We start from the raw sequence: 13,568 nt of genomic DNA, 5'->3' as shown, positions 1-13,568 counted from the left end.
AATGTTCATCTTGGAGTGCCGTCACTAGCGGTGTTCCGCAAGGATCTGTTTTGGGACCATTGCTGTTTGTCATTTTTATAAATGACCTGGAAGAGGGGTTAGAAGGTTGGGTGAGTAAGTTTGCGGATGATACGAAAGTCGGAGGAGTTGTAGACAGTGAGGAAGGATGTGGCAGGTTACAGCGGGATATAGATAAGCTGCAGAACTGGGCAGAAAGGTGGCAAATGGAGTTCAATGTAGCTAAGTGTGAGGTGATTCACTTTGGTAAGTGTAATAAAAAGATGGGGTACTGGGCTAACGGTCGGATATTTGGCAGTGTGGATGAGCAGAGGGATCTTGGTGTCCATGTACACAAATCTTTGAAAGTTGCCACCCAGGTAAATAGTGCGGTGAAGAAGGCATATGGCATACTGGCTTTTATTGGTAGAGGAATTGAGTTCCGGAGTACTGAGGTCATGTTGCAGTTGTATAAGACTCTGGTGCGGCCACATCTGGAGTATTGTGTGCAGTTTTGGTCGCCATACTATAGGAAGGATGTGGAGGCACTGGAACGGGTGCAGAGGAGGTTTACCAGGATGTTGCCTGGTATGGTAGAAAGGTCGTATGAGGAAAGGCTGAGGCACTTGGGGTTGTTTTCATTGGAGAAAAGAAGGTTTAGGGGTGACTTGATAGAGGTGTATAAGATGATTAGGGGTTTAGATAGGGTCGACAGTGAGAATCTTTTTCCACGTATGGAGTCAGCTATTACAAGGGGGCATAGCTTTAAATTAAGGGGGGGTAGGTATAGGACAGATGTTAGGGGTAGGTTCTTTACTCAGCGAGTCGTGAGTTCATGGAATGCCCTGCCAGTAGCAGTGGTGGACTCTCCCTCATTATGGGCATTTAAGCGGGCATTGGATAGGCATATGGAGGATAGTGGGCTAGTGTAGGTTAGGTGGGCTTGGATCGGCGCAACATCGAGGGCCGAAGGGCCTGTACTGCGCTGTATTGTTCTATGTTCTATGCATGCTCCCTTGTCTTTGGAAAGACAGTACTTTAGACAATGAGCCACACGTCAGCAATGTACTTGACCCATTGCCAAGGATACGGAGGAGCTCTGGGCAAGAGCCTCTACACTCTGTCAGGAAGTGACCAACCACATGATTTAGATCCTACCTAAGTTGACTTTACACTGATCTTCTTTATTAATATAAAGCTAATGATTTGGGGCATGTGACAGAGAAGACCTACGTCAGGGCTGTCACCAAGGTAACAGACCTGATGATAAAAATTCAGAATCAGTTTTGGACCTCTGTGACAAGTTGATATTCTTCCATATAGACGGAGTATGTTTAAATATTCCTGAATGCTGATACAGCCTGGCTGGCTAGTAGGATGTGAAGAGATTGACCTGCCTTTCTGTTTGTTTCAGAAAACTTTGCAAATGAGTGTCCTAATGAATGGGGCCTCAACTATTTAAATTTTACATTAATGAATAGTCATTTGGTAATACAGAATGCGTATTAGTGGAAAAAGATGCATTTTGTCAAAGCTATTTCTCTTTCTTGCAAGAACAAAGCAATCTCCCAGTTTAAACAAACCTCAAAATGTTAGTGATACCCATGGGCATCTCTATTAGAAAGTGAAAGAGATGATTTGTTATCTAACTTCAAGAGCACCAGTCTGCAAGTGTGGAACAGATCACCAGGATCCTATGTGTACCTCAGTTGGAATGGGAATCGAATTTACGCTGATGACCTTATTCTGAACCGCGTGCTAGTCACCTGAGTTAACCAGCTCCTCTGCATCTAATTTATAATATGTTTAAAAAATCACTCATTGTTCACACAGTCTAATTTTAACCCTGCCTACCAAGGGAAGCTGCAAAACTGGCGGTTTAAATAACTGTATAGAAATGTTCATGGGATCTGGATACCATTGGCAAAGCCAACATTTATTGTCCATACCAAACTGTTCTTTAAGGTGATGGTGAGCCACCTTCTTGAATGACTGCAGTCGTAAATTTATTTATGTTTAATTATAATTGTGTTTATGACTCAGATACTCACTTGAAAACTAACACGACAGTTGAATTCAGTGCAAAACAAGTGCCATGTCTTTGTGCTTAAGATCTTGATTGTTCATGGAATATTTTACATTTTTCTCCCTTTAGATTTTTACTGAGTGTTTTTACAAGTTGCATTTTAGCACTGTTTGTGTTTCTCAATTTCTTTGCTCACAGTTAACAGCCTGAGTTACCATATACATTGCAGGTTTGACAAGCAACAGGGCAATATTGAATGTGAAATTATACAGCAGAATCTCTTTTAATATCTGGTGCTGATATGATTTCTTATTCCTTGCCTACAAATTATGTCTTGATAAATTTGCAACAACTGTGGCTCACCATTCACTTTCAGTGGGAGCATCAGCATGCATCAGCAGCCTGGATTATAATGGCTGTCAGCCTACACATCCTGGAGAAAATTGAATACAAGAGGCCCATTACTTTCTCAGTATATGTGTATATATCATTCTATATATTTTAAAAATAATAGATGCCCTAGAGTGATTTTGGAACTATAATCATCTCATTATTCCCTTGCAAAGTTCCATTATTCTATACACAACAGAAGGTGGGTGTTTAATAAGCAGACTGATGTGGGTGGAATGGTGGGTGGCATTTACTGGAGAAGCTCATCGATGTCTACATTTCCAGCTGAAGTTGGGCCATATTTCCAGGGGTGTTTTCACACGATCCTCCCAGTACTGACTGCCTCACCCTCATGTTACTGCCTTTGGCATCCTGCCATTTGGTGTCAAGCCGTCCACCCTATCCCACTTCAAATACAAAAGGAATGTGTTTTGATATCTGAATGGGTTATTCTTGACTGTTAGTTAGTTAGGTTTTGTTGTAAATATATTAGTCTTAGTTAATATTAGTCAAATAAAAGTCATAGAGGTCTTTAAGATTATGAATACTATTATGGTAATGGAATTGACAACTTGTGTAATGCAGCTGGGAGCCAATGAATTTGTAAATATTGCATCAGCTGTCATTAACTGAAGTGAACAATTTGCATTGACCAGACATGGGAGATGATGGCATGGCAGTAATGTCACTAAATTAGTAATGTTCTGGAGAGATGGTTTCAAATCCCACCATACCAGAAGTAAAATTTTAATTCAATTGAAAGCTAACCTAATGGCAAACATCTAACTATTGATGGGAGAAAGTGAGGACTGCAGATGCTGGCGATCAGAGTCAAAAAGTGTGGTGCTGGAAAAGCACAGCCGGTCAGGCAGCATCCGAGAAGCAAGAGAGTTTGTGAATTGGCTTTCGGCAGGCAAAAATTTTTAATTATAGATTGGTAATCTAATTGATGAGCAAAACAAGCACAGAGAACTGAAGATCCAACTTGCGTTCCTATGTTCAGGAGCTACCAGATGTCAGAGGATTTGTACATGACAGCAATGCAGGCAGTGTATTGCGAACAGGCTGGGAGAGTTTAGGGCTCCATGAAATGACACTGCTCATGCAAGTGGAATTTCAGTTGTGGTTGAAAGCCCCTAAACATTCAGTTATTTTACTATGATGTGGAAAGACGTATTAATATGAGGATAACATTTTATGATCGTATGTTGTTTTGATAATAACCCAGATGTCACTAGAAAAAGGCTACAATTACAAATTTCCTCACCTCTGTTCCTAATTAACATCCTGTATGTTTAATACTTTCCCCACTGATCTGAACTAATCTGTTATTCTCTAATCTTTCAGCACTATGTATGCCATCAGTAATTTCTGCAGGCTTAATTTGGTTTTAATGGTATTTTTGCATCTTTTTGAAGAACAGAAATATAATTACTCTTCATGTTTTAGTAGCTTGAACTGTTAATGAAGGAGCAACCCCCTCCTGAAATGATAGGAACTTAATTATCTCGTAGATGTACATGAAAAAGATAAAATAACAAACTGTTAATTAATATGGTGTTTATTTAGTGCAAGGTACTTGATTTTCCCCAGTGTAGCTCTTCTTGTGATAAGATATTTATCTTTCATCCCTTGAGATACTACTTTATGTATGTGTGTGTGTGTGTAAGTATAACTAGTGTTATCTCTTCAACCCAGCAAAACATAAAACTAAAAGTTGTCTCAAACAATAGAATGAAAGTTGTTTTTTATTTAAATATGGCTTCTAACAAAATTCTTGAGAAAAGTACCAGACAGAGAAAGTTCATTTTCTCTCGTTTCCTTGTGAAGTCAACAGAATATTGCAGCCAAACATTAAAGACAGGAAAATATATGAACTCCCACTCTCAAACTTAAACTTTCAAATTTGGCTTTCTACCTGGATAACCCAGATATCAGATTTTGATTCATTACATTGTAGTTATCTCCACAGGTCATGCAAGTTATCAGCAAGTAATGGGTTGAAATTAGATAGTATTCTGATTCTCTATACTGTGCATAAAAAGAAATCCATCCTTACCTAGTTACAGGTAGCAACTAGAATCTGAATCAGAGTTTAGACAATTCTGTGTCTATTGTTTTGTATAAAAGAAAAACAGTCCTATTTGGCGGATAACAATCAGTAGGATTTTACAGTCCGTGACAAACTAATCAATCTCATTGTTGAGGCTCACCTGACATCTCCACAAACATCATTGTTGGATGGTTTTCATGTTTTCATTATTCATTTCAATCTAGTTTTAATTCAGGGGACTCTCTAAGCATCCTGCAACTGCAATGTTATCAAATCAAGTAAGTAGGCACCCTGCAGTATTTACACAGATCACAAAAGAGAAAGTAAACTGCACTTTATTTTGCTCCTCATAAAGTTGACCAAAATATTTCAACATACACCATAGAAGCTGCAATATCAAACCAATTTTAGAATATCATGTATTAAATGTAGTCTGGATTTTTTATGGTAAGAGGAATGTTTTATATCAGACAAATGTAAATTAGTTTCCCAGGAGCATACAGGTTGTTCAATCATAGTTAATTCTTTGTATGTGACTGAAAGCCTGGTTGCATTTTAACAGCTAATTTTTTTAAAGAGCTTTAACAGCAATACTATATTATAGAGAAAATACTGATCAGTTCAGTGATTGCCATTTGTAGGAATTTCACACCATGTGGATGACCCAGGAATCACCAATTGCAGCTTCTGTACTTCCACATTTAACTGCAAGTGTGTGGGCCAGACGTTCTGATTGGTTTGGTGGGGTGGTAGCAAATGCAGGCATGGTATCTGTTCATTTCCAGCCTCGCAGCTGTATAAGCCTGCATCTTAAAAAGATTGTTGCTAGTTTGATTTCCTGACTGCTGCAAGGCAATGCACCTGTACAGCTTACATTGGCTGTATCGGTACATAAAGTCAACCTGATGACACTGATGATCAAAGATGCTTACAAATTGTGACATGATGCTTAAAAATCATTTACCTGTACATGGTTGTTTTATCTGAGATGTATAATTAATTAGAATGTTTGTTTGAATTTGCTCCTTAGGACTAATGATCAACTGGTCGCTTTCTTGTCGAGATACAGAGATATGAATTTTCTGAAGTCTCATGGCAGAGATAATGCGAGGTACTGTGTTGTTCATCTGTTAGCACTTATTGATGTAGATTTGAATATATTTGACCTAGAATTGATTTTACATAACTCTAACAGTGACTTAATCAAATTGGGGTCAGCAGCAATCACCAATGAGTTGGCAGTTACAACAAAGACAAGGCGGTCTATTTCACACAGCACAAATGATGCAACTTGAACACTGAGCTGATCCCTACAGATCAGTAATTCCTGTTAAAATCCACAAACCTTGGGTAACAGTGCTCAGTAATTTTAAACTGGAAAAAATTAAAAGTACAATTCATTCTACAATTTGAAGGAGATATTTTCAGTGCCTGTTTTGTTTAGCTTATGAAGGCCAGCTTATAAAAGAAAGACCCTGATACTGCCTGACCTGCTGTGCATTTTCCAGCTTTATATGTTATCAACTCTAACTTTCCAGCATCTGCAGTCTGCACTATCTCCAAGTTGCACGACACTATTTGCCTTGTACTTTATCCATTGTGACCTTGGGTTTTAAATTGCTCATGCTGATTCCAACAAAAGATTCCAAATCAAAAATTAAATATAGACACAGAAATGCATTTTCTTGTCTGATTGGGTTTGATTGAATGATGGTGTTTTATCAGGAAACGATTTGAAGCTAGCGTGTAAAAATTGCCAGCGTTATGCCCTCTCAGAGTTTGCTCTCTGTGCTGTCCTCAGTCGATGCCTAGCACTCCAGGTACTCAATTCAAGATGCTTATCACATTATGTCTAATTACTACAGAGTAGCAATCAACAAAGTAAATAGAAGGTGAACTGCATGACCAAAATGGTTCAGTTTTGATTGAAAGTCTTGCTATCTGTTTTCATTGCTGCTGTGCTATTGGCTGTCTGCCCTTTATGAGATGATAATGATCCTTTGGCAATGTTTCTTGTGCAAATTCTCTCCATTAGCATCAGTATTAGTAGTCCTTGGAGATACTATGGGTATCTCATTATTGGATCGGTTCTTTTTGTCTTTTTTTAAATTAGTCATTTCACTATGTAAATTGGGCATGTTGTTGATGGGGAAAAAAAGGTTAAAAGAGGTGAAAGGATTATATCCTTTAAGATTTGAATGGAAGTCACCTTGAAATTTGCCTTGTCCACAGCCAGAGCACTTAAATGAGGGTAAATTTAAAAGGAGGCAAATATATATTTATCTATCCTTGGGTAAATATTAAGGCATTTGTAAGTTTTTGCTTTGCATGTCTGGCAAGTGAAGGCTCCTGCTGCTCTGATTTCACATAGTGCACAAATTCCTGCTCTTGCCTGTTTTCCATATTGTTATCTACAAGTGTCTTAATTATATAACTTACTTGCATCCTACACAAATTACTGCATGAAATGCCAGCATTTGTACATATATGGGTACTGTATTCAGCTCACTTGGTAAAAGATAAATTAGATGCATGGTGACCTGTGCGATGAGCTTACTTTGATGCATGAACTCAGGATGACACTGTTGCTAAAAGAAGCTGAACATAGCAATGCAGCCCAACAAAAGTGCACACAACCATTCCACCCAAATCATCGATTGTCTTACAACAGGATCACCTTGAAGGTGCCTCCTTCTGTAAGTTGCCCCTCACCTGTGACGTACTGACCCTTGGATTGACTGCACCACCAGGTGTGTGTCTCTAATGAGAGAACAGCCTGTGGTCCTCTGGGACTGGAGTAACTTTCACTTCACTTTCATTTTAAATGGACTGACTTTCAGTGAATTCTGTAGCAAACCTCTTCAAGATTCTCTAAAATGCCTTTTATTTAACAGAGATGGTGGTGATGTCTCTGGTTAATATTCCAGATTCCCAAGCTGGGGATACAGGATAATATTGCCCAACAGCACACGTTGGAGTTTAAAATTCATTCAATAAATTTTGAGGTTGAAAATTGGTCTCTGTGTTGGTGACCGTGAAACTATGCTGATTATTGTTACAAGATTTCTTTGCCTAGGGCAGATCAGCCATTACCTTGTGAAAAGAGGGGCTGACTTGAGGGGCCGAATGGCCCGCTTCTCCTGTTTCTTACATTCCTGATTTGGCCTACATATGTGACCCACAGCAAAAACCCACAGCCTACCATTGGCTTTCCAGTATATGTAACCAGTGGCCCTTCTGATAATTCAGAATAATATTGGCCTTCTTATATAACTGAAATGATGGAAAGTTAAGGTTGGGGAACCTCCCAACACTACACATTGCTTGGTGTGTGGCTCCCCTTTCCAGGCTGGGACCCTTTCTGTCCCATTTCTTCTCAGTCTGCTGTTTGTAAATTCTGATGTGCACCTAACCTCAGCAGATTTTCTGCTGTCAACTCCATCTACAGAAAGTGCCAGTAGGGCCCAGAAGTTTCTTTATTCTTTCATGAAATGTGGGAGTCGCTGACTCGACCAGGGTTTGTAGCTCATTTATAATTACCCTTGAAAACATGGTTGTCAGCCATCCTGTGCAAAGCTTTCGGTGTAGGTACACCTACAATGCTGTTAGAGAATAAGGCCCAGATGTTTGACCCAGGGTGATCTAGTACCTCATCTGCCTCCATTTTGCTTCTAATGTTTGCTTTCAGGAGGCCTGGCTCCAGCTGAGGCACATGAGTGCGACACACTTCCTAAAACTTCCTGTCTTTTTTAATGCTGCTCCTGTCTCTGGCTACTGCAGTAACAATCCCTTGGCAGCACGTTAGAAACTCCCTTTACTCAGGTGGACACCTTTTTGAATCAATGACACTTGCCCAAGGGAAATGCATTGAGGTTATGGTGGGAATCATAGTGGCGTAGAGGTGAAAAAGCAAGCCTGCAGCAATAATTTCAAATTAGGAAGCAGGTTTACACTGTATATTACCAAACAAAGTTAACAAGGCATTCTTCTATCCATATCTTGCTGTTGTCATTTAGAAACATTTTATAAGCTATGAGAGGGTTTTTGTTTACGTGAGCAAATTTACGAGCGATAATAATATTCAGGCAGTCCTATTTGACTGAATTATTAGCATTTGCCTTCACTCCTAGATTTGTTTCTTATCAATTGAGAGATCTCCAAGGTGAATCTTTTCTACTTTCTAAGTTACCATGCACCTGAATTGTGTCAGATTCCTCAGGAAGTACAGGTAGACCTTCTATAACGTGACAGTTGCATTCTTGTGCAAACCTGCATTATAGAACAATCAAACTTCAGAAACAGCGTTCAAAGTGTTGTTGATGTAATCACGTTACAGCCAATACATGTTTTAAAATTTCACGCTTTAGAAACAGTGTCCCCAGTTCGTCAGTCGGATTACAGCAAATTTGTGTTAACGAAACACGCGCTCAGGCAGAACGACCTGCCCTTCATTTCCAAATGCATCAAGAAAAGGACAATATCCAGGCTTCAGCTGAAAAGTGGCAAGTAACATTTGTGCCAGACAAGTGTCAGGTGATGACGGTCTCCAAGAAGAAAGTATCAATCGGCCCTTGACATTCAATGGCATTTCTATCACTGAATCCCCCATTATCAAAATCCTGGGGGTTACCATTGGCCAGAAGCTGAACTGGACTCAGCCCCATATCAATACAGCGACTACAGGAGCAGGTCAGAGGCTAGGAATACTGCAGTGAGTAACTCACCTCCTGACTCCTCACCATCTACAGAGCACAGGTCAGGAGTGTGGTGGAATCCTCCCCACTTGCCTGAATGGCTACAGCTCCAGGAAGCTTGACACCATTCAGGCCAAAGCAGCTCACTTGACTGGCACGACATCCACAAACCATCCACTCCATCCACCACTGACACTCAGTAGCAGCAGTGTGTATTATCTACAAGCTGCACCAAAGATCCTCAGACAGTACCTTCCAAACCCATAACCACTTCTATCTAGAAGGACAAGGGCAGCAGATGCATGGGAACACCACCATGTCCAAGTTGCCCTCCAAACCGTTCACCATCCTGACTTGGAAATATATCACCATTCCTTTACTGTCACTGGGTCAAAATCATGGAATTCCCTCCCTCAGGGCTTTGCAGATCTGTATACAACACATAGACTGCAGCGGTTCTCGGAAGCAGCTCACCCCCACCTTGTCAAGGGGAGCATGGGATGACAAGTAATTGCTGGTCCAGTCAGTGATGCCTCTGTCCCATGAGTGAATCAATAAAATCAATGTAACATTGAGGAAATAAATTTAAGGTTAATTTCAGTGCATTGAAGGAAACTGTAAGAGATCCCAAAGTGATGACGATGCTGCCTTAAGGATTAGTATATAACCAAAGGTCATAACCCGAAAATAATTGACAAAAAAAAGAAAATGAGTCACATTTTTGCACCCAGTCGTTAGGATCATGAGTGCCCAAAGATGCCTGTGTGATGGAAGCAGATTTTATCGGAACTTTCCAAAGGCAATTAGACATGTACTTTTGAGAGACTAATTTACAAGGTTATGAGGAAAAGATCAGTCACAGGCACAACAAGTTGAACAGCTCCTTCAGTGTCCTAAGGTTCTATGATTCCTTTGGTGTGTCCTGCAAAATGGATATTGCTTAAAATCTGTCAGTGCTTTAGAATGAAAAGCAGGAAGCCTAGACAAGGAGCACCTTATCAGTAACTTGAAATTTGACAGAAATTCTATCTAAACTCTTTATGAGGTTCAGGAACCAGGCTGGAAGCCAGAGAACAATATCATAAGAGCCCATGGTTAAGGACCACCAAATCTATACCCATTGGATCTTCCAGGTCCAATCCAGATAACTGCTTCAGAGAGACATTATTGCCCAGTACATAGGTTATAACTACCCTCTGTACATCAAATCTAGCTTTGGCAGACAGAATCAGTGACAAGTAGATCCCACTTTGCCAGAAGTTTGGCTTTTGACTCCCAGCCACCATATCCTACACCATTTTGATGTTGAGGCATAAATGTTCTGTCAATCAATAGACAGGATGACTACTTTCACAACTTGTAGATGAAATGTCAACAGCCTGCTAGCTCCTGATAGCAAACTAGAATTGGGATTTGTGTAATCTACTCCCTTCATCAATTGATGCATAATCTTTCACGATTGCTGGTGTACGTTCTTCCCATCTCACCTTATGGCTGGACTTGAAGCAAGATACTAGGTGAATCGAAGCTAACAAAACATTTGTGTGAGTTATTTAGGCAGTGTAATTGTAACGCATTCAGACACTCTACCCATTTTATGGAATTGTCATAGATATTTTTTTATTCATTCCTGAGAGTGATTCAATGTCAATGCCAGTATTTGATACTCATCCCCAATTACCCTTGAATCGAGTGGCTTGCTAGGCCATTTCAGAGTCCACCCTCTTATTCTGGAGTCACGTCTAGGCTAGTTCACATAAAGACAGTGGGTTTCTGTCCTTGTAGAAAAGGAGAGAGTGAGTCAGCTTTTATTTTTGATAATCACTTTGTGGTACTTGAGATCAGCTCACAATTCCAGGTTTTATTAATTGAGTTTACCAGCTGCCATGGTGGAATTTGAACCTGTGTCCTCAGAGAGTTAACCTGGCCTTCTGTATTTTTTTGGTCCATTGACATGACCACCATGACAACACCTACCCCATTTCAAAATGGATTTCTTCTCTCTCATATCTCTTTCAATACAGTAGCTTGTGGAGGTTCTGATGTCAGCTCATGTGATTGTATTTTTTACATGCCTGGAGTTCAGTGCTTGGTGATGTTCCTTTCTCCACACTTCACTATTCATTGGGCTTTACGAGCATTGAAGTCTTTTTAAAATGCAGCCAATGCCGTAATGTAAGAAAAGCAAAGTCAATTTGCACACAGCAAGCTCCACAAATAGCGAAAAAGATGAGGCTGTCATCTGTTTAGATATTAATTTCATCAGAACTGTAGGCCAGAGCACTAGGAAAATGCCTTGCTGCTCTTAAAAATATACCACAGGGCCTTTTACATGCACCTGAGAGGGCAAGCAGAGCCTCTGTTTAACTTTCATCTTAAAGATGGCACTCTCTCACCAATGCACTGAAGTATCAAACTTAATTACATGTTCAAGTCTCTAGAGTAGAATTTGTACTGAACCATGGTTGATTGATTAAATTTATTGCAAGACAATTTCCCAAAGTTACATGCTTTGTTGCTTTTTGTAATACCTGCAGATATGGGCAGTTACCGACAGTCCCAGTTAGTCTGGGACAGTCCCAGTTAGTCTGGGACAGTCCCAGTTAGTCTGGTTTAAATGAATAAAAATGCTGCTTGAAGCCACAGCTAGTTAAAATTTACAAATAGGAACAACCTTTAAAATGCCAAATCTGGTTGTAAATAGAACTATCAGACATGCATGCTGGTGCAAGAAAACCCAGGACTGATGGAATTGAATCGGTTGCAGTTCATGGGTAGAAGCTTTCCTGGTTTCTGTGGACACTGAGTAAAGAGCTCCCAATTCCACCAAAGACAGATATACTCCAAAATGACCAGTATTCCAACAGAAAGGGATATGAGGCTGTGGGGTCTGCCACTAGGATTATTAGGTCAACTATCGCTCACCATCACTGGACTGTGTGCCATGGTGAGCATTTGTAAGGAGGCTAGAGAGTGAGAAATCATGGTGGTGGTCTTCTCAGGATTGGGTCAGAGATAATATCAAGAGCGGCATTGACAAGCAAAGGAAAAAGAAGGGGAATGGGATTTTAGCAGTCGAGTGATTGGAGCTCCTGTGAGGTGGCAGGTTGCAATGCTGCCACAGAGCGACACGGAGCAACACAGAGCGACACAGAGCGACACGGAGCAACACAGAGCGACACGGAGCAACACAGAGCGACACGGAGCAACACAGAGCGACACGGAGCAACACAGAGCGACACGGAGCAACACAGAGCGACACGGAGCAACACAGAGCGACACGGAGCAACACAGAGCGACACGGAGCAACACAGAGCGACACGGAGCAACACAGAGCGACACAGAGCGACACGGAGCAACACGGAGCGACACGGAGCAACACGGAGCGACACGGAGCAACACAGAGCGACACGGAGCAACACAGAGCGACACGGAGCAACACAGAGCGACACGGAGCAACACAGAGTGACACGGAGCAACACAGAGCGACACAGAGCGACACGGAGCAACACAGAGCGACACAGAGCGACACGGAGCGACACGGAGCAACACAGAGTGACACGGAGCAACACAGAGTGACACGGAGCAACACAGAGCAACACAGAGCGACACGGAGCAACACAGAGTGACACGGAGCAACACAGAGTGACACGGAGCAACACAGAGCGACACGGAGCAACACAGAGCGACACAGAGCGACACAGAGCGACACGGAGCGACACGGAGCAACACAGAGTGACACGGAGCAACACAGAGTGACACGGAGCAACACAGAGCAACACAGAGCAACACAGAGCGACACAGAGCGACACGGAGCAACACGGAGCAACACAGAGCGACACGGAGCGACACGGAGCAACACGGAGCAACACAGAGCGACACGGAGCGACACGGAGCAACACGGAGCAACACAGAGCGACACAGAGCGACACGGAGCAACACGGAGCAACACGGAGCGACACAGAGCGACACGGAGCAACACGGAGCAACACAGAGTGACACGGAGCAACACAGAGCGACACGGAGCAACACAGAGCGACACAGAGCGACACAGAGCGACACGGAGCAACACGGAGCAACACAGAGTGACACGGAGCAACACAGAGCGACACGGAGCAACACGGAGCAACACAGAGCGACACGGAGCAACACAGAGCGACACGGAGTGACACGGAGCAACACGGAGTAACACGGATCAACATGGAGCAACACAGAATAACATGGAGCAACACAAAGCAACCCGAAGTAATATGGAGCAACGCGGAGCAACATGGAGTAACACAGAGTAACATGGAGCAACACGGAGTAACATGGAGTAACGTGGAGCAACACGGAATAACACAAAGCAACGCAGAGCAACATGGAGCAACACAGAGTAACATGGAGCAACACGGAGCAACATGGAGTA

At 41.8% G+C, this 13,568-nt stretch overlaps 1 protein-coding gene across 1 annotated transcript in view; it reads left to right on the top strand.

Moving 5' to 3' along the window:
* Positions 1–13,568, top strand: part of xylt1 (xylosyltransferase I) — a 250,210-nt gene that overhangs the window by 187,455 nt on the left and 49,187 nt on the right. Inside the window, exon 5 of the mRNA XM_087997591.1 lies at positions 5,497–5,577. Within this exon, the coding sequence (XP_087853717.1) occupies positions 5,497–5,577 (81 nt within the window). The remainder of the gene's footprint in view (positions 1–5,496; positions 5,578–13,568) is intronic.

The sequence above is a fragment of the Chiloscyllium plagiosum genome, unplaced genomic scaffold (genome assembly GCF_037043375.1).
Source record: "Chiloscyllium plagiosum isolate Xiang-an unplaced genomic scaffold, Cpla_swu_hap1 HiC_scaffold_20, whole genome shotgun sequence".
NCBI classification, from domain to species: Eukaryota; Metazoa; Chordata; class Chondrichthyes; order Orectolobiformes; family Hemiscylliidae; genus Chiloscyllium; species Chiloscyllium plagiosum.
This window is presented reverse-complemented; position numbering and strand designations above follow the sequence as displayed.